Source organism: Lucilia cuprina, chromosome 4 (assembly GCF_022045245.1).
Source record: "Lucilia cuprina isolate Lc7/37 chromosome 4, ASM2204524v1, whole genome shotgun sequence".
NCBI classification, from domain to species: Eukaryota; Metazoa; Arthropoda; class Insecta; order Diptera; family Calliphoridae; genus Lucilia; species Lucilia cuprina.
The window spans coordinates 66,096,204-66,119,004 of NC_060952.1; the positions used below are offsets into that span (position 1 = coordinate 66,096,204).

The window sequence follows — 22,801 nt, forward strand, 5'->3', positions numbered from 1 at the left end:
CTGTATACTTTGTGATATTACCGTAGAAGGCCAACTCTCCCGGAAAAAAACCTAACTCAGCTGTAAAATTTTCTTTAAAAGTGTTAGTGTATAAAAGCTTTTTACCACACATACAATGTCCACGTAGTTGTATAAAATCGGTCGAAGTAATATTACAATGTTTTTATTGCATTAATTTTCTTAAATTAATAGATTTTAAATTGTAGATTGTATTTATTAAAGCATGATAATATTTTTCATGCATTCTATACTTGTTAAAATATATAAAGCTTTAATTTCTTGGATTATCATAAATTTGTTTGCTACTAAGAAATGCTACTCTGCACCTTCAATTTGAAATTAGAAAAACAAAAAATTAAATGTCAAACAATTGAAAAAATAATTTTTTGGTTTGTGAAAATTAAAAAGATTTCGATAAAGAAAATATATTAAAACAATTGTAAAAAAATAAATAATATGTGTTTGTGTTATAAAAATTGTGTCCGAATCGTTTTTTGTGCGAATTTTGGACCTGAAATATTGAATATTTGTTGTAGCTTTGTGTTGAATTCACACAGCACATATATGTGTGATTTTCGTTGTTGTTGTTTTTTATAAAAAAATTTGAGTTGACATTCTAGTCTTTTTCTATGACAAAAACTATAAAGTGCTAATAACCTTGCAATTTCGTGAAGAACATTTGAAGTTTTGTGAGTGCGTTTAGTTCTCACAAGTGTGTTTTATTATCTTTGAGTTCGTCTGTATGAAGAGAATAAAATTTTTTGTGTGACAACCGCTTCAGTTTCGCCTATATGTACCTACTATATGTAAATAACTGTGTTAGTTACGATGTGAAACCTTTATATGTGTAAGGTAATGGACTTGTTATTACGCTTGACAACATTTAATTATTTATTTTATTTAAAATAGTAATAAATGGATGAATTCCTATACAAGAATTAGATTAAACTATCGTTCCGTCTAAATATGATAATATCGAGTCATAAACATAAAACAAAACTTTTCATTGTATAACACTATCTAAATCTTGATTCTACATAAACACATAAAAAATGAAACCAACAACCGGTGAAACCATTAGAGCATGGTTATTATCTGCTTTAATGGTACATGGAGCTGTTGCTGGAAATCCTGATGCCAAACGTTTATATGATGACCTTCTCAGTAACTACAATAAACTTGTCAGACCGGTGGTTAATACAACAGATGTTCTTAAAGTCTGCATAAAATTGAAATTATCTCAATTAATTGATGTGGTAAGTTTTTTCTTATACATATTTTAAGTATTTTTATAACATATATTAAAGCGGAATACGGTAGGGGTTATTTCTTAAAATCAAAATCAAAAAATAAATAAATTTTTCAGTCCGGTCGGCTATTTAAGAAATATTTATTAAAAAAGCCGGAGTCATGAAATAATTCCCCAAAACAAAAATAAAATAACTCCCTAAAGATTTGTTCAGAAAGCAAAAACAACGAAATTTGATGATTTAATTCGTGTTTTGGGGCATTATTTCCAATTTAAAATGGGAAGGTGTTCCATTATGAAATAATTCATCAAAATTCAAAAATTAAATAAATTCCTAAAAATATTTTTGGGGAGTTATTTCATTATATTACATTTGTCACATGAAATTAATAATATATGTCTAAAAGCCGGCCTTCCTTTCGCCGGCAGTAAGCCGGCTATTAAGGGAATCTTTATTAAGCGATTAAACTGAAATGTATTAAACTTTGAAGACCCACTCGAAAGTATGAGCGACTTACTTTTTTTGTCACTAACACCGACTTGTTCCATAATTAGTTATTTTGAAATGGGAACTTATTTCATTTTAATATTAGGAATTTGTTTCATATGAAATGAATCCCCAAAAATGGGGTGTTATTTCATTTTAATTTAGGAAGTTATTTCTTTCGTTGGTGCTTTTTTTATTTCAAAATTGGGGAATTATTTCATAATTAGGTAGCTATTTCGTGAGAAGTTATTTTATGACGCCAAAAACTTTGTTCAGAAAGCAACAAGAACAAAATTTAAGGAATTAATTCGGTTTTTGGTGCATTATTTCATATTTAAAATTGGAAGTTATATCATTATGAAACAATTCCTCAAAATTCAAAAATGAATTAAATCCCTAAAAATATTTTTTTAAATTCCTCAATAAGATGTATTCTTCAAAAAGATGTCTCTAGTATACTAACAAGTAAGAGTTCTATATTCGGCTGTGCCGAATCTTACATACCCTTCACCATGATGTGTTTAAAGCCTTTTGTACCTTTTGAAGAACGAAAAAGTACCAAAAAGTCCCCATCTATGGGTCCTCAGTTAATCCGGGCCATACAAACTTAATTACATGTTCCTAGGTTCAATATTGTAGAAATTGTAAAAAGTACCTTTTGAAGAACGAAAAAGTACCAAGAAGTCCCCTTTTACTGGTTCTCACTTAATCCGGGATATACGAACTTAATAACATGTTTCTAGGTTCAATATTATAGAAATTTCAAAAAGTACCTTTTGAAGAATGAAAAAGTACCAAAAAGTACCCTTTCATGGGTCCTCACTTAATCCTGGCCATACATACTTAATTACATGTTTCTAGGTTTAATATCGTAGAAATTGTAAAAAGTACCTTTTGAAAAACGAAAAAGTACCAAAAAATCCCCTTTTATGGGTTCTAACTTAAGCCAGACTCCACATACTTAATTTCATGTTTCTAGCCAATAACAAAACATTAGTACTGCTCTCGCTCTGCTGCTCTTGCTCTGCTTTGCTTTTATAAACAAATTGCAATAACAATATTTACCGTATTGTTATGTATTTTGTTTTTGTTTTTTGCAGTTTCTGTCTGAGCATGAATAAAAAATCTAAATTTTATATGAAATTTTCAGAGGTTGTCTCGGTATTTTGCTCATATCTCCGTTATTTATGGACCGATTTTGCTGATTTTAAATAGCGTTCTTGCCGGTCGTATGTCTGATAGAATTATGGAAGATTCGGATCTCGCAGATATCTGGGGTCTTCTAAACACTGATTTCAACAAACATACAGACGGACAGACAGACAGACAGACGGACAGACAGACAGACAGACAGACGGACAGACGGACATGGCTTAATCATCTCCGCTACCTATAAGGATCCAGAATATATATACTTTATAGGGTCGGAAAATTATATTATAGAAATTACAAACGGAATGACAAACTTATATATACCCTTCTCACGAAGGTGAAGGGTATAAAAAGGACATAAGCATCCTAAAAAGATAATTTAGATATATGAAAAAATAGTCCCCTTGTACCCAAATAATAAAACAATTTTTTTTTAAATTTTTATAAATCCATTCAAATAAAAAAGTTTGACATCAAATTGCAATAAAAGGTGCGAAACATAGAATATTTTTTAAAAGTTCACTAAAACGACTTATATCGGTTAAAATTAATCTGGATATTTTTTATTACTTTTTTACTATATTTTACGTAATTTTGAAAAAGTCTTCTTTGATAGGCTCTCGCATATCAGGGCGTAATTTCATCCTTTAAATTCAATATTACAGAAAATTCAAAAAATACTTTTTGAAGAACAAAAAAATACAAAAAATTTTTATTTATAGGTTCTTACTTAATCCAGACTCTATTTAATGTCATGTTTCTACATTCTTTATTACAAAAAATTCAAAAAACACATTTTAAAAAAGTAAAAAGTATCAAAAAATCTTATAGGTTCTTTCTTACTCCGGGTTAGAGTAGAAATACAATATTGCGGTTGCGAAGACGGATATTTTTTTATATTGAGTTTTGACAACTTAAATCGTTGAAGAAATCCGCACCAAATTAAAATTTATTTTAATTTGTTTACGGATTTTCTCTCATTTACATTTAGAGTTGCCATGCCAGTCATACTTTTAATGAACAAAAACCATGTGGTGAATAAATAAACTATGAAATACAAAAACAGAAAACAATAAAATTGTTACAAAATCCGCAACCGTAGCCGTACTCCATTTAATTTACATTTTCTCTGGGAAGCAGAAAACGCAACGGCATCCGCAGGTTTGTATTTTTACTCTTATACATGCTTTATTTAGTGTTTAGAAAATTCAAAAAGTATCTCTTAAGCATAAAGTACCATTTTATATGTTCTCACTTAATCCAAACTTTACATACTTAATTTCATGTTTCTAGGTTCAATATTATAGAGAATTCAAAATTAACCTTTTATAAATTTTAAATTTTTTCCCGACTACATTATTATTCAAAAGCTAAACAAAAAGAACAACAACACCAACGCTAAACGAAATAATACACAAAATACACAAGGCATATAAACCAACAGACATCTAAACATACATAACGAAAAACACAGAAAAACAAAAATAACAACGCAATGACGCCAACAGCATCCAAACCAAGGGTGCCCAAGCCCTATGCGCTTGGTACTCTTTTGTTTTTGTAAATGCGCTTAGCTATAAACAGTGTGTTTTCAATACGTGCAATACGTTGTTGTTGTTCTTAACAGTATACAAGCAAGAATAAAACAACAACACTTTCGTATTCCTTGCTGGTAAACATTGACTAGACCTAGATTTTGTTTTTGTTTATCTTAAAAAAATTGTTTTAAAAAGCACTTGGAAAAAATTTGTGTTAGTTTTAAATTTCAAACTTACATTATTCGCATAAAAATTATTGTACAATAACTCACAATCTACTCTCATATAATTGAAAACGTTTTAAATACTTTTTTCTATTCATTAAAAAATATATTTGCAAAACAAAAGGGAAAATTATTTTATTTTAAGAAAAAATGCAAATCATATTTTTTTGCTGTGTATTTTTTTGTATGTTTGGATTCCAAACATACAGAAAATACACAGCTGAATAAAACCAAATACATCTACACACACACGCAAAACCAAATACATCTACACACACACGCAAAGTAAATTTATAAAGTAGACTCATTTGAACAGCTAACTATTTTTTTAAACTTGCTATTTGTGGACTTCTCAAAAATGTTTATGTTGCCATATTTGTTTTCATTTTAACGCTTGCTTTTGTACAAATTTCTGAGTAATTTGTTGTATTTAATGAGAAAAAGTGTATTTTAAGTGTATAATATTTTTAAAAATGTTCTAATTTTTAAAAAATAAAGAAAACTCTGTGACTTTTAATATAAATAACAACATATTTTTGGAAAGTACAACAATAATGCCATATTTTCCATTAATTATTGGTTCATTTTTGTAAACAAATTTTGACAAGTTAGTATTTCGAACAAAAACAAATTGCCTGTGGTTTTTGTAGACGTTTGTTGTACAACAACTCGATTCGCTACTTTATTAATTTACTTTGCACACACGTGTACATCTTTTTCTATATACAGTGTTGTTGTTGACATTTTTTGATGAAATTTTCAGAGGTTGTCTCGGATTTTTGCTCATATCTCCGTTATTTACCGACCGATTTTGCTTATTTTAAATAGCGATCTTCTCGAAAGCATGTCTAATAGAATTATTGAAGATTCGGATCTCGCCGATATCTGGGGTCCTCTAAAAACTGATTTCAACAGACGGACATGGCTTAATCGACTCCACTATCTATAAGGATCCAGAATATATATACTTTATAGGGTCGGAAAATTATATTATAGAAATTACAAACGGAATGACAAACTTATATATACCCTTCTCACGAAGGTGAAGGGTATAAAAAACGAAAAATTACCTACGTAATGTCTCTTTATTATTATATACATGTTTCGATTTTTATATCATAGAAAAGTTGGAGAACGAAAAAGTACAAAAAATATCTCTTGCTAATTATGAAAATATGCCAAAGAAATACTTCTTCCCTGGGTAAATAGATTTTTTAACTTTATAATGCATGTAAATCGTAAAAGGATATAGGGGAACAGTCCTATGTTCGAAAATAAATATTTTTGATAGTTTATACCATATTAAGAAAAATGGCCATATAGTAGTATATAGGCGAAACTAATTGTCAAAGACCTAAGTCACCTGTCAAAGACCTAACTGGTGAGAATGTATTAGTAGAAACACAAAAATAAACACAGTTGTTCCAAAGATACCAAATAAAAAATGTATTTTTTGGACGTTATTCTTTGTGTGTTATTAATGAAATTTTATATGGCAGTGAATGAAAATATTAGTTATTTATTTTTTTTTTTTTTTGAAAGGATATTTTATCTCAAAACATATTATAAACACGATTTTTTGTTATTTTTTCTTGAATTAAAAAAAGTATGTAAAATACTTTTTTAATTTTCAATACTAAAATGTACAGTTTTTCATTTTTCAATTTTAATTAAAATAAAATGTCAAAGAATAAAAAATATTTTTTTTCGTTTGTAAAATATAAATTATTTTCGGGGTTTTAAATAAATAAAAAGTGTTGTAAAAAATAATAAACATAAAGTTTAAGTGATAAGAAAAACTAATAAGTGGTAATATCCTCGCAATTTTGCGAAGAAAATTTGATGTTTAGTGAGTGCGTTTAGTTCTCACAAGTTTGTTTTATTCTCTCAGAGCTCGTCTGTGTGAAGATAATACAAATTTTTCTTTGAAAACCCCTTCAGTTTCGCCTGTATGTACTACTATATGAATATGGCACTGATACCCAGTGAAAACTTTCATTACCGTTTAAGGGGTTTAAATGCTAAAATTTTCTTATATCCCATTTACACATACACAAAATCTAGTACTTAAGAGATTTCGAGCCAAATCTATTTGATTTTAATTAGATTTCCCATACAAAACAAAATCTACTTCGTAACTAAATTTCGTTAAAATATACTCAAAATCTAGTTGTTTTTAGTAATTCAATTCTGTTTTTTCATAAATAATACTAAAAAATACGATGCTGCACAAGAAAAAAGAGAAAAATAAAAGAAACAAAAAAATTAAAATGTCAACAAAATTTTTATAAATTGAAAAATATGAATGAAAAGTTTCTTTAAAATAAAAGGTAATGTTATATTTAAATATAAATTTTTTTATTAAAAATTAAATTTTAATAAATATAGTATTTCTTTTTCTAATTTTTCAATAAAACATAATTTCAAGAAATCTTAGCAAAAATGAAATCTTCCTAAATGTCAAAAATAGTAAGTATAAACTGTATAGATTTATAAAGAGATTTTAAATGAAGTCTAGTAGATTTCGGTCATGTGTATATGGGGTATAACACAATAGCATTTTAAGTGATTATTTTAACACGGTGATGTCATTGGAGGCAAGTACTTACCACAAACGATTACAATTAATTAGAAAAAGTTGTCATTGTAATTCGCATACAAAAAACTTATACAGCTTCTATATCTTTACTTGTAAGATGACTTATGAATTAGAAAGTATTTATATAATACATTATTAGTAAGACCTTATTAGATATCTACTAGTCACTGGAAGGTATATTGTTAGGTAAGTAATTACAATTGAAAGCCATTACACAGTTTTTGCTGGGTACTTACGGTCCACGTCAAATATTTTCCAGAAAAACATCAGCCCACCCCAAATCGGATGATAAGTCGAATCTCCAAAGCTTGCCCAAAGAAATCATTCACCGGCATCCAGCGGTAAATTTCATAAAAATTGGATATAACGTTATCTAAACCAACTAGAATCATGGAAAAGAAGAATTTAGCAACTAAAGATCAAAGAATTTGCCATATCTCATTCGAACATCTACCACACCTTTTACAATTAACGTTGAGGTTTAATTAATTAATATTGAGGTTTAATGCGATTAACCTCTGTTTCAAAGCTCCGAAGTAAATAATTCCACTTATTATCCATCTAAACTGATAAGATCAGGTTAATTCAACACAACATTTCATTTACAAGAGATATTGCAAAATCTTTAAATTTTAGTTGGAAGAGGTTCTTGTCCGACTCTTTCCCAAGAAGCCCCGATTCAACCAAACATCGCAAAATAGTTGGCTTAAATAATCTAAAACTTATCGCTGGATGATTTCTTTGGGCCAGCTTTGGAGATTCGTTTTATCATCCGATTTGGGGTGGGCTGATGTTTTTTTTTGGAAAGTTATTGACGTGGAGCGTTAGAATCAGTGTCATATTTCTTAATATACTATAAATGACTAAAAATATTTATTTAAACAATAGGGCTGTTTTCCTTTATCCTTTTACGATTTACAAGTGTTACAAAGTTCTAAAATGGATTTACTCTGGGCAGAAGTATTTCCTTGGCCTATTTTCATTATTAGTTCTAAAAATATTGATGTTAAATTTCTTATACATTAAATTTAAAATAATTTTTACCAATTTACAATCAAACTTTTTCTTAAAATTAGATTTAATTTAAAAAATGTTTAATAAAAATGGACATTTCCAATTAATTTTCGCAATTTCTTTGATTTATCTTTGGAAGATTTTGACCAAATTCAAAATCGAACAGTATATAAGATATGTTTTAAAACAAAATGCATTCCATTTTATTATAACAACATCAATTTATGAAATTCAAGTGTTTGGAACTAACATATTTTCAATATTTTACACAAATCACACAAATCAAATCACCAACTATTAAACAAGTCAGTCATCTCAAGATTTTGGGAGTAATATAAGAGAAAAATTATACATTTAAAGAGCACCTCCTTTAAATTAGAAAAAAAAATAATCTTTAGAGCCTAGACTTACTATTATTAAATTTATAACATCAAAACAATTCAGGATTGATAAATCAACTATGTTAATACTCTCTAAAATCGATTTTGCTCTTTTTATTTATGGGTGTTCTTATTAAAATTAAAGTATTTCTGCACCTTATCATGCAGCAATCAAACGGAGCATCGGTGCATTTCGTACCAGCCCATCAAAGAGCATATTAATCGAAGCTGGTATGTCTTCAATGGAAGACCGCATTTTACTACATACTTACAAATTAATTCCAAAAATTTTAGTATGTCGAAATAAAATCCTTTTCCAAAGAGTAACTAAAACACAAGAACACCAAAATATAATTCCACTTTGATTAAATGCATTCATTATTCAAAAAAAAACAAGGGTTTAACTTTTTAAAAAAAATTGCGTTCAGATCTTACTTCGACAAATGCTGATCAGCAACTGAGTTGATTTTGTTTCGCAAGTTGAGAGATAATCAACTAACACATGCTCAAACAAGAAAATACAGAAGTAAGCTTATAGTGTAGGTGAGTCAACGCAACGTCAGCAGATTTTTCTTGTCCTATCTCGCGTGATAGGGAATCGAGATTTTGAAAAACATTGCTGTAAATTAATATTTACCGATGGTTCAAAATCATCCCAGTTTACACTTTACAGCTGAAGCATATAGGCCTAACTATAATATGCTTACATAAATTGAAGTCAGCTAAAGCAACTGTGCGAACGCATATAAAACATATGTGACAAACTATAATGTACTTAAGAGAGTTTCGTTAAATTTCGTCAAATTTTATTTGCTTAAGCAAAAAGCGATACTGACAGCACATTTAGTACGAAATCAATTGTTTGTTTATTGTACACAAAGAAAGAAATGAAAATTGTCAAGAAAATTATTTTTTTTTCAAAAAAATATTATGAAATATGTACTTCTTTTATTACGTGTGGCACATAAATGTGCAAATGTAGCTAAAGTGTTTTGAATGTACGTAAGTACATTTTAGCCACATAAAAGTTTTCTAGGATTTTCTTAAGCACTTGAGAGACTTTTCGTTCGATTTTGTCATTAACTTATGCTAGCTTACTAGCTAACTGCAATTCTACTGAATTAGTAATAACAAGTAAGAGTGCTATATTCGGCTGTGCCGAATCTTATATACCCTTCACCATAGTGTATTTTAAACATAATTGATCTTACAGTCTAGTTAATAAAAACATCCGGATTAAGTTAGAACCCATAAAAGTGGACTTTTTGGTACCTTACCGTTTTGCAATTAGTATATTTTGATTTTTTGTAATATAATTCGTACTAACTGTTTTTAACACATCATTGTGAAAGATTCGGAACAGCCGAATATAGAAGTCTTACTTGTTGTTGAATAAAATTGTGGTAAAGGATTTTGAAAGGATCCCCGTAAATGTTATTGGTATGGGAGATTATGGAAGGGAAAGGGCAGAATGGAGTGAACATCTAACTCCACTTCATAGGTGTTTCATTTGATGTTAGTGAACAGAGTGATAGAACATTTATTGTGACAGTTCTTTGGGCCATGACGAAGGGAGGTTTTCACACCGTGAGTAAGAATCATGTACATGAGCTGGTCGGCACCTAATTCGTTATGGTGCTTTTGGGGACTCGTAACAAATTATACAATCCATTTTTTATAAATATTTAAAGTATTTTCTTTTCTAAATTAATAAATGAAATTGTTTAAAAACATAAACAGCTGTTAATGACTACGCCGGGAATTTTTTCTGACGCCTGTTATTTTTAATACCAAGACGAATTCATACAAGGTGGTGTTAATAAATCAGCTGATAATTTGTTTCTTAATTCGCCTGGTTTAAGTAACTATCAATGTTTATTGTTTACATTTCTATATATAAAAATTTCCGTTAAATGGAGAAAAAACTTCGTTTATATTTTGAATCACTCAAGTAATAAATCTTAAAATACCAAGCATCTCTTAAACAAATATAATTTTATTTAAATAATGATATAATTGCATACAAATGCACACATAAATTTTAATTTAGAAAATATTATTTTTCTATTAAATGTTTACATCATATAAGAGAAAAACTTCGTTAATATTTTGAATTATTTACGTAAATAATCTTTAAATACCAAGCATCTCGTAAACAAATATCATTTTAATGTTATTTAAATCTGAAAAAGTTTAAATATTTTTAGTATGACGAGTGATAAAAATATGTATTTTGCGGCAAATGCTGACTAATATATTAGTAAAAGTAAACACTGGACAAACTTATATATACCCTTCTCACGAAAGTGACGGGTATAAAAATAAATTTGATTTCGATACATATTTTTTTAATGATATTTTGATCACATTGAATCATTATATAGTCATGTATAACTAACAATATTATGGTAAATAAATAATATTATGATAAAATATTTCAGCTGATTTTTAATCATAATATGATATTTTAAAATTGTTAAAATAAAAAATAATTTTAACCATAATATGTTGTTCTTAGAACATGGTTACCACAACCATGTTTTTTCTCTGCGTGTGTGAACCTCGCTATATTTTGAATCTTATATATTCCTTGTAAAATAATTATATAAGTTGCAATTTATCAACACCCGTACAAAATCAGAAAACCTTTGGGAGTCCAAGCAAAATACCCAAAATCTTGCTCAAAAAACATTACAAATGTAATTTCTCAGATAAGAATTTTGGATTAATCTTCACCACCAGTTTGATCCTTATGCAATATTCAACTGATTTGTTTTATCAATATTATTATTGCTATAAACAAGGACATAAGAGTTATAAGTTTTATGATATATTTCTTAAATAGTAACTATTACAGTTCAACTTTTATTTTTTCTTATCCATAACTGTTTCATTTCAATTTTATTATACACTTCACCTTCGTAAGAAGGCTATATATAGGTTTGTCATTCCGTTTGTAATTTCTATAATATAATTTTTCGACCCTATAAAGTATATATATTCTGAATCCTTATAGATAGCGGAGTCTATTAGGCCATGTCCGTCTGTTTGTCCGTCTGTTGAAATCAATTTTCTGAAGACTCAAGATATCTTCGAGATCCAAATCTTTCATAATTCTGTCAGACATGCTTTCGAGAAGTTTCCTATTGAAAATCAACAAAATCGGTCCATTAATAACTGAGATATGGGTAGAAATCTGAGACTACTTCTGAAAATTTCCTCAACAAATTATAAATAAAAGCATAAAAAACAACAAGGAGATAAAGCAGTAATATGTTGGTAATACAGCTCATATTTGTTTGATGGCGGTAATACAGTTTGACGGTGGTAATACAGTACAACGGTTAATATTTTTCTGCTACAGTTTATATTTGTTTGTGTGTATGTTATGTGTGATATGTGTGCAGAGATACAAAATAAATAAAAACTGTTTTTTAAAACATACTTAGTGAAGGGTATATAAGATTCGACACAGCAGAATATAGAAATCTGACTTGTTTTTCATTGTTTGATAACAATTATAGACAACGGAAAAAAGTATTTCTTATACATATCAATTATATTTCAATAAATATTTTATTCGCATTTTTAGGTCATAGGTTAGGTTGATAGGAGGATGCATACTACATCAAATCCGAAGAAATACACCTAGGCCACTATCGGGCCTGTTATGTGCTCCAATTCATGAAAAAAATGGTTCACTGAATGTATTATTTTGTCATGTTTAGAAACTCAGTTTCTTGGACGTAATTCGTAAGAATCTTCCAATCAGTGTTTGTTAAGAATGTTATTTCTGGAATAACATCACTTCCAAAATACTTGGATCTAACATCTTCGAATGCCTGAAAGTGGCAAAGAAAGTGTTCCAGAGTTTCACTGTCCTCTCCACATGCTCTACATTCATCTAAATCCGCACGTCCAATTTTGTATAGATGTGCACGTAATCCTGTATTTCCACTCAGAACCTCACTCATACTAACCTCAGACTTGCTTATTTTGAGGAGATTTCTCGTCTTGCTCTCATCAGGGTTACCTCATAAAATCTTTGTGGTTCTACCCAACGTTTCATTATTCCAAGAGGCCTTATGGGATTCCCTCATCCATATTTTTAATTCAGCTTTTGTTGTGTCGAATGGTTTTGCGTTTGTCAGGTTAACTGCCTTGAGCTCCCTTCCCTTTAAAGCTATTACATTCGCTCTTTCGTTACCGACTACTCCCGAGTTGGCTGGTACCCATATGATGTGCACCTTACCTCTGTCATAGCAGGACTAAGACCCATTTCATGCCTATGGTTCTCCTACATGTCGCCCAGCACCGATGTGCCTTGTTAATCCTATCCTCTATGTGGTGTCTCCATTTAAATTTTCGGTCAAGTATTACACCTAAGTACTTAACTTTGTCTGTCACCGGTATCTTCTTGCCCAGGAAGCAAGGTTCAGTATATGTAGAAACTTTTGTCTTTCTTGTGAAAAGACAGATTTCCGTCTTCGCCGGGTTAACATTTAGGGCTTCTCAGTTGAGCCCAGCTCAAGGCCGTGTTCAGAGCCTCCTCAGCTTTGGATCCTTTCCCTTTAAAAGTATTACGACATAGTCTGCATAGCAGACAGCTCTAAGTCCTTTCTCGGTTAGGGTTCTTAGGAGGATATTAATCGTGGTAACCCAGAGTAAAGGTGACAAAATGCCACCCTGTGGTATACCGCGAAATACCTTTTTCCTGATAGTTATATCGTACATCTCGCAGCTTATCCATCTGTTCCTTAGCATGTAGTTGATCCAGTTATGGAGCACCCGGCCAACATAAAACTGGTCTAGGGATTGGATAAGGGTATCAGTGTGCACGTTATTGAAAGCGCCTTCGATGTCAATGCATGCCGCCAGTGTATAAAGTTTGCTATCGAAAGATTAACGTATGTAGTGGACGACTTCGTTAAAAGCGGTTTCCACTGATCGTCCCTTTACATAAGCATGCTGCTTATATTTAAGTTCTTTGTATGTTATATTGCTTTTAACCATGCTATCGATTATCCGTTCCAAGGTTTTAAGTAGGAAGAACGTAGGACTTATCGGTCGATAGGACTTAGGTGTCGTATAGCTAGGTTTCCCTGGATTGGGTATAAATATTACCCTTGCATCTTGCCATTTAAGTGGGGTATATGCCAGTTTTAAGCACGCTGTGAATATCTGTGACAGATGTTCGGAAACCAGTCCCGCCTCCATCTGCAAAAGTGCAAAGCTTATGATTGCCCCTTTAACCATGTCAGATGTGATAAATATTTCCCTTCCCCTTCCTCCAATATCGGTTCATCTGTGTTATTCGATACTCCGGGTAGAAAATCAGAGTCAATTAGGAGTTTCATTGTCCCCTCCATATCCTCAAGCCTCCTGCACGTGTCAGCGATCATGGATTCCGTTTGGACATAAGTTTTGGATAGAATTTTTTATCTTCGATACGTAAATGACATATCGCTATCTACGTGTTCACAGCAAAGTTTCCAGGAGTTTCGTTTGGCTTTTCGAACGATTTTCTTATATTCACAAAGTTTATTATGATACTCATCCCAGTATACTGCGGTCTTTTTACGCCGTGCCCGGTTAAATAGTTTGCGAAGAGTCTTTCCAAGGTTCCGGATCTCCCCTGTTACCCAGGGTTTTCCTGGGCAGATCTCCGCTGTCGCAGAGGACAGCTGTCCTCGAACGATTCAACCAGGGCACTTGTGAACGTTTCCACTTTGGCATCTATGTCCTCTTTATTTCGACATTGAAAAGTGTCCTGACGTAAAAGGTTCTTTAGTAAGGTCCCGAACATTGTCCAATTATTTAGACTTATTCCGAAACTTTATCGGCTTTGGTGGTGGCCTTAGTATTTTGAATCTTATGTACCGGTGATCAGAAAAGGAGTGCTCTTCCGAAACTCTCCAATTTCGTTTATAAGCTCTTCTGAACATATAGTTATATTAGGTAACTTATTACCTAAGTTCAATGTTATCAAGTCTTTAGTATTAAGGAAATCCATGAGGGCTTGTCCTCTGTGATTGGTATTTGTACTACCCCAAGGTGCGCGTTGGCACACAACCTATTACAATTTTCTTATTTTCTATTTGTGCCTCTTCAACCAGTAGTTGGTGGTAGTGTCGGAGAATCGAAAGGCAGGTAAAAAGATGCAAGGAATATGTTGCCACGACCTTGCTTCAGCACCGTTGCATCTGATGTTGATAACACTGTTGAGAGGAGAAAACATAAGTTCTAGTGACATAAGATACATGTTCTTGGGCGAGACCCTGTATCGGCGTAGAAAAGTTGGAAATTTACGTGATTTAATCCAGAAACCTTGTTGCAAGCCGTCCAAGGTTCTTATATGTATTTTACCTGTGTTATTTTTAGCCATCAGAGCGTTGGTAACTGTCTCGCTCCGATGGAGGTTTATTTGGATAACATCAATCATGGTCATTCATTAAACTGTTTTCCAGCGAGTTAGTGATCCCCTCCTCGCTCTTTGGATTTGACTCCTTCGGGTAGCCTGAAGTGACTATTTATGCAGTGGGTACTGTTGGTGGCTCTGCGGTGTCCTTATCAGGCATGGGAATAGCAGTATTTTTAATAGACACATTCCCAATTCTGGAGAGCACTACTGTTCTCTCTTCTGGCGGGTGGGTGATTTCCTCCTCGCTTTTAGGATTTGACTCCTCAACTGTCTTAGGTGTTTTAGTGTCCTTGTCGGGGCCGATTTTGACAGCCCTTTCAATCGGCGCCTTCCCAATTTTGGAAAGGGCAGCTACACTTCCTTCTGAAGAGTTAATGCCAAATTCCTCGATTTTAGGATTTGACTCCTTAACTTTATCAGTAGTGAATACTGATGCCGTGGTCTTAGATTTTTTAATTGTCCTTTTCGAGGCTTGTTGTAACAGCCCTTCCAATCGGCACCTTCCCAATTTTGAATATGACAGCTTTACAGACGAAGTAAGCCCTACTTTTATTCTTGGCAAGACTAACCATGGATTTCTGGTCAATACCTATTACAAATAAAGTTCTCTCAGCTTCTTCTTCCCTGTAAAAGACATCCCATTTTTCACGGCCAGCTCAGCATTTTGACCACCAAGAATTTCCAGTATGCGTTCATTAGCCAGTTTACTGCCCCATCTTTTTATGTAGACAGTGGACTTTAAGAGCACCGGAAGCTCGCTCTTCTTTGGCAGTCCCAGCCTAGCGCCGTCCCAGGGAGGAGGGATACTTTCCACCAAGTTTTTTAGGGTGCTAACAAATTGGTGAGATGTCAACCTCATCAACATTACGCTAATGCTGCACTCGCAGCTCTCGCTCTCTGTTGGTTGTTTGCCCTTTGAAGCGATTGCATGGTCCACTTTCTTATTGTTGACCAGATCTTCTACTTTACTCTGTTGGTCTATTGAAATTTTTCCTGTCGGATTACCGGCATAGCAGAGATCGTCCCGGTGCCTACTTCTGGCAACTTTGGCGTAAGATGGCGGCTCTTTTCTTCCGTCTAGCATCTCCTTCCTCGTTTTCCGGGCTTCTTTTAAGATACCCTTACCTTCGAGGTTCATTTCGCCGACGTGTCTTTTCTTTGTAATAGGTAATTTAGCTATGCTATCACTTACCTCTTTCACCATTTGCTCTATTTCATCCTTTTTGGGATTTGCTATAACGGTATTATTATCATCTGAGGATTCAGAGTCAGTATTTAAAGGCTGAGGTAGCTTAGTGCTCTCTCCAAATATATCCTTCTCTTTCACACCTATATTTTTGCCAGTGGCATGCTGTACACTTGACGCATTGTCCGCCACGGAGGCCCCACCTCCGTAGGTTAGGTCATAACAGTACTTGTATGTTTTGCTTTACGTTCTAACAAACTTTTTTATTGTACATCGCTTAAAAATACCAATATAGCCATATTGTCGCCTAATGGCTCATAGAGGAGCGAATTTTATTTATTTATTTATAAGTTTTTATTTGATTTATCTGTTTTATTTAATTTCTTTTATTTATCCCTTTAAATTCGTTTTATTTCTTTGTTTCTTTGATTTATATTTATTGAGCCACCTTAATGTTGTTTATAATTGTATGATCATTGTTGTTAATATTTGTTCATATGACCGTTAGGATTTTTTATATTGTTTTTTTATTCCCTTTTGTTCTTATTTGTTAACGAACTAAACGCACTTTGTCCCTAAATTCTACTGCAGTATTTTCGTTAAGTTTTTTTGTTTGTTTGGAATGTAACAGTTAGTAAATGTACATAACAGAAAGAATTTTGTAGGCTCAGTATTTACTGGCTTTAATATTAAAGTTTAGTTTGTTGGGGACAAAGACTGCGGTAAGTGGTTCATATTTATATTAATGTTAATTTTGTAATAATTAAATTTTTTATTAGAAATAAACGTTTACACCCTTGCATCATAATTTTAAACAAATTTGTGGTTCTTTTTGGGTGTTTGTTAAACTCGCTGTCCTCAACATTAGGCTCAAGTCGCAGCCAGCGACAAATTTTATTTCGCAATCTTTGGTGCGATTATGGTTCCTTGCCTGCCGGAACAAATTTTATTAGATTTAAATGTTTTGTGGTTCCTTGCCCGCCGGAACATTAATACGTTTTTGTGTAATTTTATGTAAGCGGTTCCTTGCCTGCCGGAACAAATTTTATTTGTACTTTTGTGTGAATTTGTGGTTCCTTGTCCGTCGGAAGAAATTTCAATTGGAATAAATTTGTGGTTCCTTGCCTGCTGGAACATTAAGAAGTTTGTGTAAATGTATTTGAGAGGTTCCTTGCCTGCCGGAACATAAAATAAATTTGAAAAGAGCTCAGTGATTCCTGACTGCCGAGTTAAATAATTAATTTATTTAAAATAATTTGGTGAACAATTTTCCATTTAAATTTTTGGTGTGAAATTTTTTGTGGTTTTTTGAGAAACCTTTTGTGAATTTTGGTTCATCATGCAACGCTCGCCTGCAAGAAAAAGTCAGCGCTTACAGTCAACAATGAATCAGCAACAAATGACTGCTTCAGCCGCTGAAGTCTCTGCCCTGTCTGCCAGTTCACTTGCCGCTGGAACATCATCGACTCCCACTGCCGCTGGAGTGGCTCCACCAAACGTAAGTACCAGTGTCGCCTATTCAAGCCAACCATCTAAAGTTGCTCCTTTTATTGCCGAGGTGCCTGCAAGTTCCATCGTTGCCGGAACGACGTGTACCGTAGCCACCACAGTTGCCGCCAGTGTTCAACCTAACCAACAAAATTTTCAGCCGCCGTGGCCCCAGTCGAGCTACAACAACAATTTAGAAGTTCTCCAAACCCAGATAAATGTTCTCCAGGCCCAGTTGTTAAATGCCCAGCGTGCTTTGTCCATCGCCATGAACAATAATTCGACGCCAAGCTCTTCAGCCGCTATGCCACAGCCATCCAATATGGCGCCGCCACTAACGGGTACCAGTGAAGTCAACGTTGACAATTCTGCCTCAGCCAACGTCGACTGCGCTGAACGTCGGACGCCATTTTCTTCCGTAAGCTGTAATGAAAATAATTTTTTGATGCCGTCAAATATGCCGTTGTCTCAAAATGGTGGCTCGATGCTAGTGCATAGAAAAATTTATGACTTGCCGGAATTTAATGGCGTTCCTGAAGATTGGCCCATGTTTTCAACGGCCTTTAACCAGTCTACTGCCGTTTATAATTATAATAATTTTGAAAATTGTTTGAGGCTCCAAAAGGCTTTGAAGGGCGATGCACGGGAATGTGTGAAGTCGTTGTTGATCCATCCCGATAATGTGAGTATGGTTATGGAACAATTGTGTTTTCAATATGGTCGGCCCAAAATGCTCATTCGTTGTCAGCTGCAACAAGTTAAAGAAATTTCGCCCATTAGTGAAAGTGCTATCGACAAACTTGTGCCTCTTGCTGTTAAAGTGCAGAATCTAGCTGCTTTTTTGGAAACTGCCAATGGACAACAGCATTTAGCAAATCCCACACTGATGGAAGAACTGGTCGGAAAAATTCCTATGAGTAAACGGATGGAGTGGGCCCACTACGCCTCAACTATAAAGCCATATCCTACAGTTTTGGATTTTAGTAGGTGGCTCAAGGGTGTCGCTGATTTGGTGAGAATGGTGCAAAGTTCTAGTGGAAATCGTCAAAATAATGAACCAAAAAGAAAAGTTGTCCTCCATGCCGCTGATGGTCAACATAAACAAGAATGCCCTCTGTGCCAGGCAAATCATAAAATATTTGAGTGTAAATAATTTGGTTCATTGAGTGTACCTAATCGTTGGAGTGAAGTTAAGAAATTGAGGTTATGTTTTTCGTGTCTCGGTAGTGGACATTCAAGCCGATTTTGTCGTTATCGTAAGACGTGTCCCGTTGATGGTTGCCTAAGAAAACATAACAAATTATTGCATGATGTCAAAATTAATAATACGGTTTCATCTGAGACTCCTGGTCCAAGTGGTTCATCAAATGGAAATGAGTCTGTGCTTAGTTGTGTGTCCAAAGCTACAGATAAAGGTGTGTTGTTATTTCGAGTGGTGCCAATTGTGCTTTATGGTCCTAGTAACAAAGTTGAAAAATAAGGTTCTTCGGTTACTATGGTGGACAGCTCCTTGGTGAAGCAACTGGGTCTTCAGAGGCAACAAAGCAGATTAAATCTACACTGGTATGCTGGTAAGGCGTCACAAGAAATGGCGACTGTGGTTCATTTGCAAGTAAGTGGAATTGGTAGGCAGAGGAAATATGCGTTAAATAGTGTTTATGGAGTTTCAAATTTAAAATTGCCGGCCCAAAGTTTAAATATGGATTTAAGTGCTCATCCTGGTTTGCCCATTAAATTATACGACGACGTAGTCCCTAAAGTGCTTATTGGGTTGGATCATTGGCATCTAGGGCTTCCCGATGAAATTGTGCCTCTGGAAGAAAATGGTCCATATGCTGCCAACACTCCCTTAGGATGGGTCGTATTTGGTAAAATGAGGGGTAAGTCGTCCAATTCCCATTTGTGTTTGCTGTCGGTTCAGCCTGATCAAAGGCTCTATGACTTGGTGGCAAATTATTTTGAAACGGAGAATTTTGGAGTGAAGGTATTGCCGGTCATAGAATTAAAGGATGACTCACGGCCCGGAAGATTATGAAAGAAACAACAATAAAAATTGGAGGTCGATTCCAAACTCGGCTCTTGTGGCGTACTAATGATGTTGTGCTTCCAGACAGTTACCATATGGCTCTTAATAGGCTCGTTGGCATTGAACGAAAAATGAAAAGATGCCCTGAATTTGGTGTCGCCTATAAAACTATAATGAAGGATTATTTGTCGAAGAATTATGTACGTAAACTGTCGCCCAAAGAAGCTGCTGATGTATCCCCCAGAACTTGGTATCTTCCTCATTTTGGAGTGGTCAACCCAAATAAGCCAGGGAAAATTCGGTTGGTGTTTGATGCTGCCGCATCCGTTGAAGTTGTTTCTCTCAATTCAAACCTGCTTAAAGGCCCCAACAATATAAGCCGCTGCCATCCGTTTTGTTTAATTTTCGTGTTGGTGCTGTAGCAGTGTGCGGGGATATAAAAGAAATGTTTCACCATGTACTTGTGGCTCCTGAAGATAGATGTTCTCAACGGTTCCTTTGGCGCGAAGATAATGAAGAAGCTCCCGATTGTTTTGAAATGCTTGTTATGACTTTTGGTGCTGCTTGTTCGCCTTGTGTAGCCCATTATGTCAAACAAATGCTCTGTGTTATCGTGATCAATATCCTCGTGCAGTGAAGTCTATCTTGGATCATCATTATGTGGATGACTTTGTGGACAGCTTTCTTAACCCTGCAAGGGCCATTGAAATTGCGCAACAAGTACGCAACATCCATAAAGCAGCTGGGTTTGAACTACGTAACTTTTCATCCAACTCTTCGGAGGTAATTGTGGCTCTTAAAGGTACTGTGGAGAAACCGGTAAATTTTTCCAGCGATTTTAATGAGCTAAAAACGGAAAAGGTACTTGGTATGTATTGGCAACCAAAAAATGATACTTTCAGGTTCAATTTAAAGTTCCACAATGTGAATGCTGGTGTTATGGAAGGTGTAAGGTCTCCAACTAAAAGAGAGCTGTTGAGTGTGGTTATGTCCGTTTTCGACCCACTTGGGTTTTTGAGCCACTTTATTATAACGGCAAAATTGATGATGCGAGAAGTTTGGAGACACAGCATTGGATGGGATGAAGCACTGCCCGGTGAAATTGTTGATGTGTGGAATAATTGGCGCCAAGGTCTTCAAAATGTTGAAAAGGTCAAAGTGCCTCGGTGTTATTTTGGAAATGGTGTTCCTTACCGCCTGGAACTACATGTTTTTGTCGACGCCAGTGAAGACGCATTTGGAGCCGTGTCATACTGGAGGTCAATAAATGCCCATAATAAAATTGAAGTGTCTCTTGTGGCTGCCAAATCTAGATGTGCCCCTTTGAAAATTATGAGTATTCCTCGGCTCGAACTACAGGCTGCTGTTTTGGGTACTCGGTTATTGGTTACAATTTTGAAGGAACATTCCGTTAAGGTATCAAGAATTATTTGTTGGAGTGATTCTACAACTGTAATAAATTGGATTGGCTCAGAAAGTCGCCGTTACAAACCTTTTGTTGCCCACAGAATTACGGAAATTCTTGAATCTACTAGCCCTGCAGATTGGAGATGGCTACCAACGAATTTAAATGTTGCGAATGAAACTACAAGAATGAAAAGCCAAGTTGATTTTTCTGATGATTCCCGCTGGTTGAATGGTCCTAAATTTCTCTATGATTCTGAAGATAATTGGCCCCGAAAGGAAAACGTAGCCCCAAACGAACAAGATTCGGAAGAACTTCGTCCAAAATTTGCTCTACTGGTAAATATACAAGAAGTCATTAATTATAAAAGATTTTCCTCCTATTTGAAACTAAAACGTACAGTGGCTTGGGTGTTACGTTTTATAAACCGCTGCAGAAAGGAGACTGGTCCTGGTGAGGAAAATGGTTTAACTGCAGACGAGTTAAAAAATGCTAAAATATTGCTCTGCCGTCAAGCTCAACAAGAGCATTTTTGCCAAGAAATTGAAATAATAAAAAATGAAGGTAGTCCGCCCAAAAGTAGTGAATTGTACGCCCTGTGCCCGTATATGGATGAAAATGCATTACTTCGTGTTTATGGCCGTGTGGACGCTGCTAGCTGGTTACCATTGGATTTAATTCGCCCGATTATATTGCCGTCATTTCATCCTGTCACTGAGTTATTTGTGGCCCATGTACACGAAAAAATGAAACACCAAAATTTTGAAGCAACTATATGTGAAATTCGTAGTTCATTTTGGATTCCCCGCCTTAGGAAAATTTTACGTAAGCGTCTTATTTGCAGATTCCGTCGTACATTGCCGGTGCCACCACTTATGGGTTCTTTGCCAAACGACAGATTGACTCCATATATTCGTCCCTTTTCCTACACTGGTTTGGATTACTTTGGCCCTCTGACTATTACGATTGGTCGTCGTCATGAAAAACGCTGGGTGGCTTTATTTACTTGCCTTACCATCAGAGCCATCCATTTAGAAGTCGCTTTCGATTTGTCCACAGATGCGTGTATTCTTGCCATACGCAACTTTATAAATAGACGGGACCTTCCTACAAGACTCAGGAGTGACAATGGAAAAAATTTTGTTGGTGCCGACCAAGTTGCCAAGCGGTTCAGTGAAGTATTTGATGTGGCTCGTATTCAAGATGAATGCTCTACAAAGGGTATAGACTGGCAGTTTAATTGTCCCCATAATCCTGCGGAAGGTGGTATATGGGAACGTATGGTCCAGTGCGTCAAACGTGTCTTGCAGTCAACTTTGAAAGAATCGGCCCCCCGGGAACATACGTTGCAAAGTTTTCTTATAGAAGCGGAAAATATTGTGAATTCTCGTCCCTTAACGCACTTGCCCTTGAGCAATGAAGATGAGGAACCACTAACGCCGAATCATTTTTTGCTCGGTTGCCCTAATACATCGCAAACTCCTGCCGGAGAAATAAATGATCAACCAGTTGCCCTAAGAAAGCAGTGGCGCATATCCCGTCAATTGCGTGACCACTTCTGGAAGCGGTGGATTAAAGAATATTTGCCCACATTGACTAGACGTTCTAAATGGTGTGAACGTACAAAGCCCA

At 34.4% G+C, this 22,801-nt stretch overlaps 1 protein-coding gene and 1 long non-coding RNA gene across 5 annotated transcripts in view; both read left to right on the top strand.

Annotated features, from left to right (window-relative positions):
* Positions 1 to 436: 436 nt before the first annotated feature.
* The window catches only part of LOC111687082 (acetylcholine receptor subunit alpha-like), a 209,364-nt gene continuing 186,999 nt past the window's right edge, over positions 437 to 22,801 (top strand). The window contains exons 1-2 of one of the 4 annotated variants that reach the window (XM_046950732.1): positions 437 to 852; positions 910 to 1,256. In XM_046950732.1, coding sequence (XP_046806688.1) covers positions 1,053 to 1,256 — 204 coding nt within the window. In that variant the 5' untranslated portion in view covers positions 437 to 852; positions 910 to 1,052. The other 3 variants (XM_046950731.1, XM_046950735.1, XM_046950734.1) reach the window with 3 other exon arrangements.
* LOC124419874 lies at positions 16,818 to 17,351 on the top strand. Its single transcript, XR_006940864.1, has 2 exons — positions 16,818 to 16,972; positions 17,030 to 17,351. It is a non-coding gene; the product is annotated as an uncharacterized LOC124419874 (long non-coding RNA).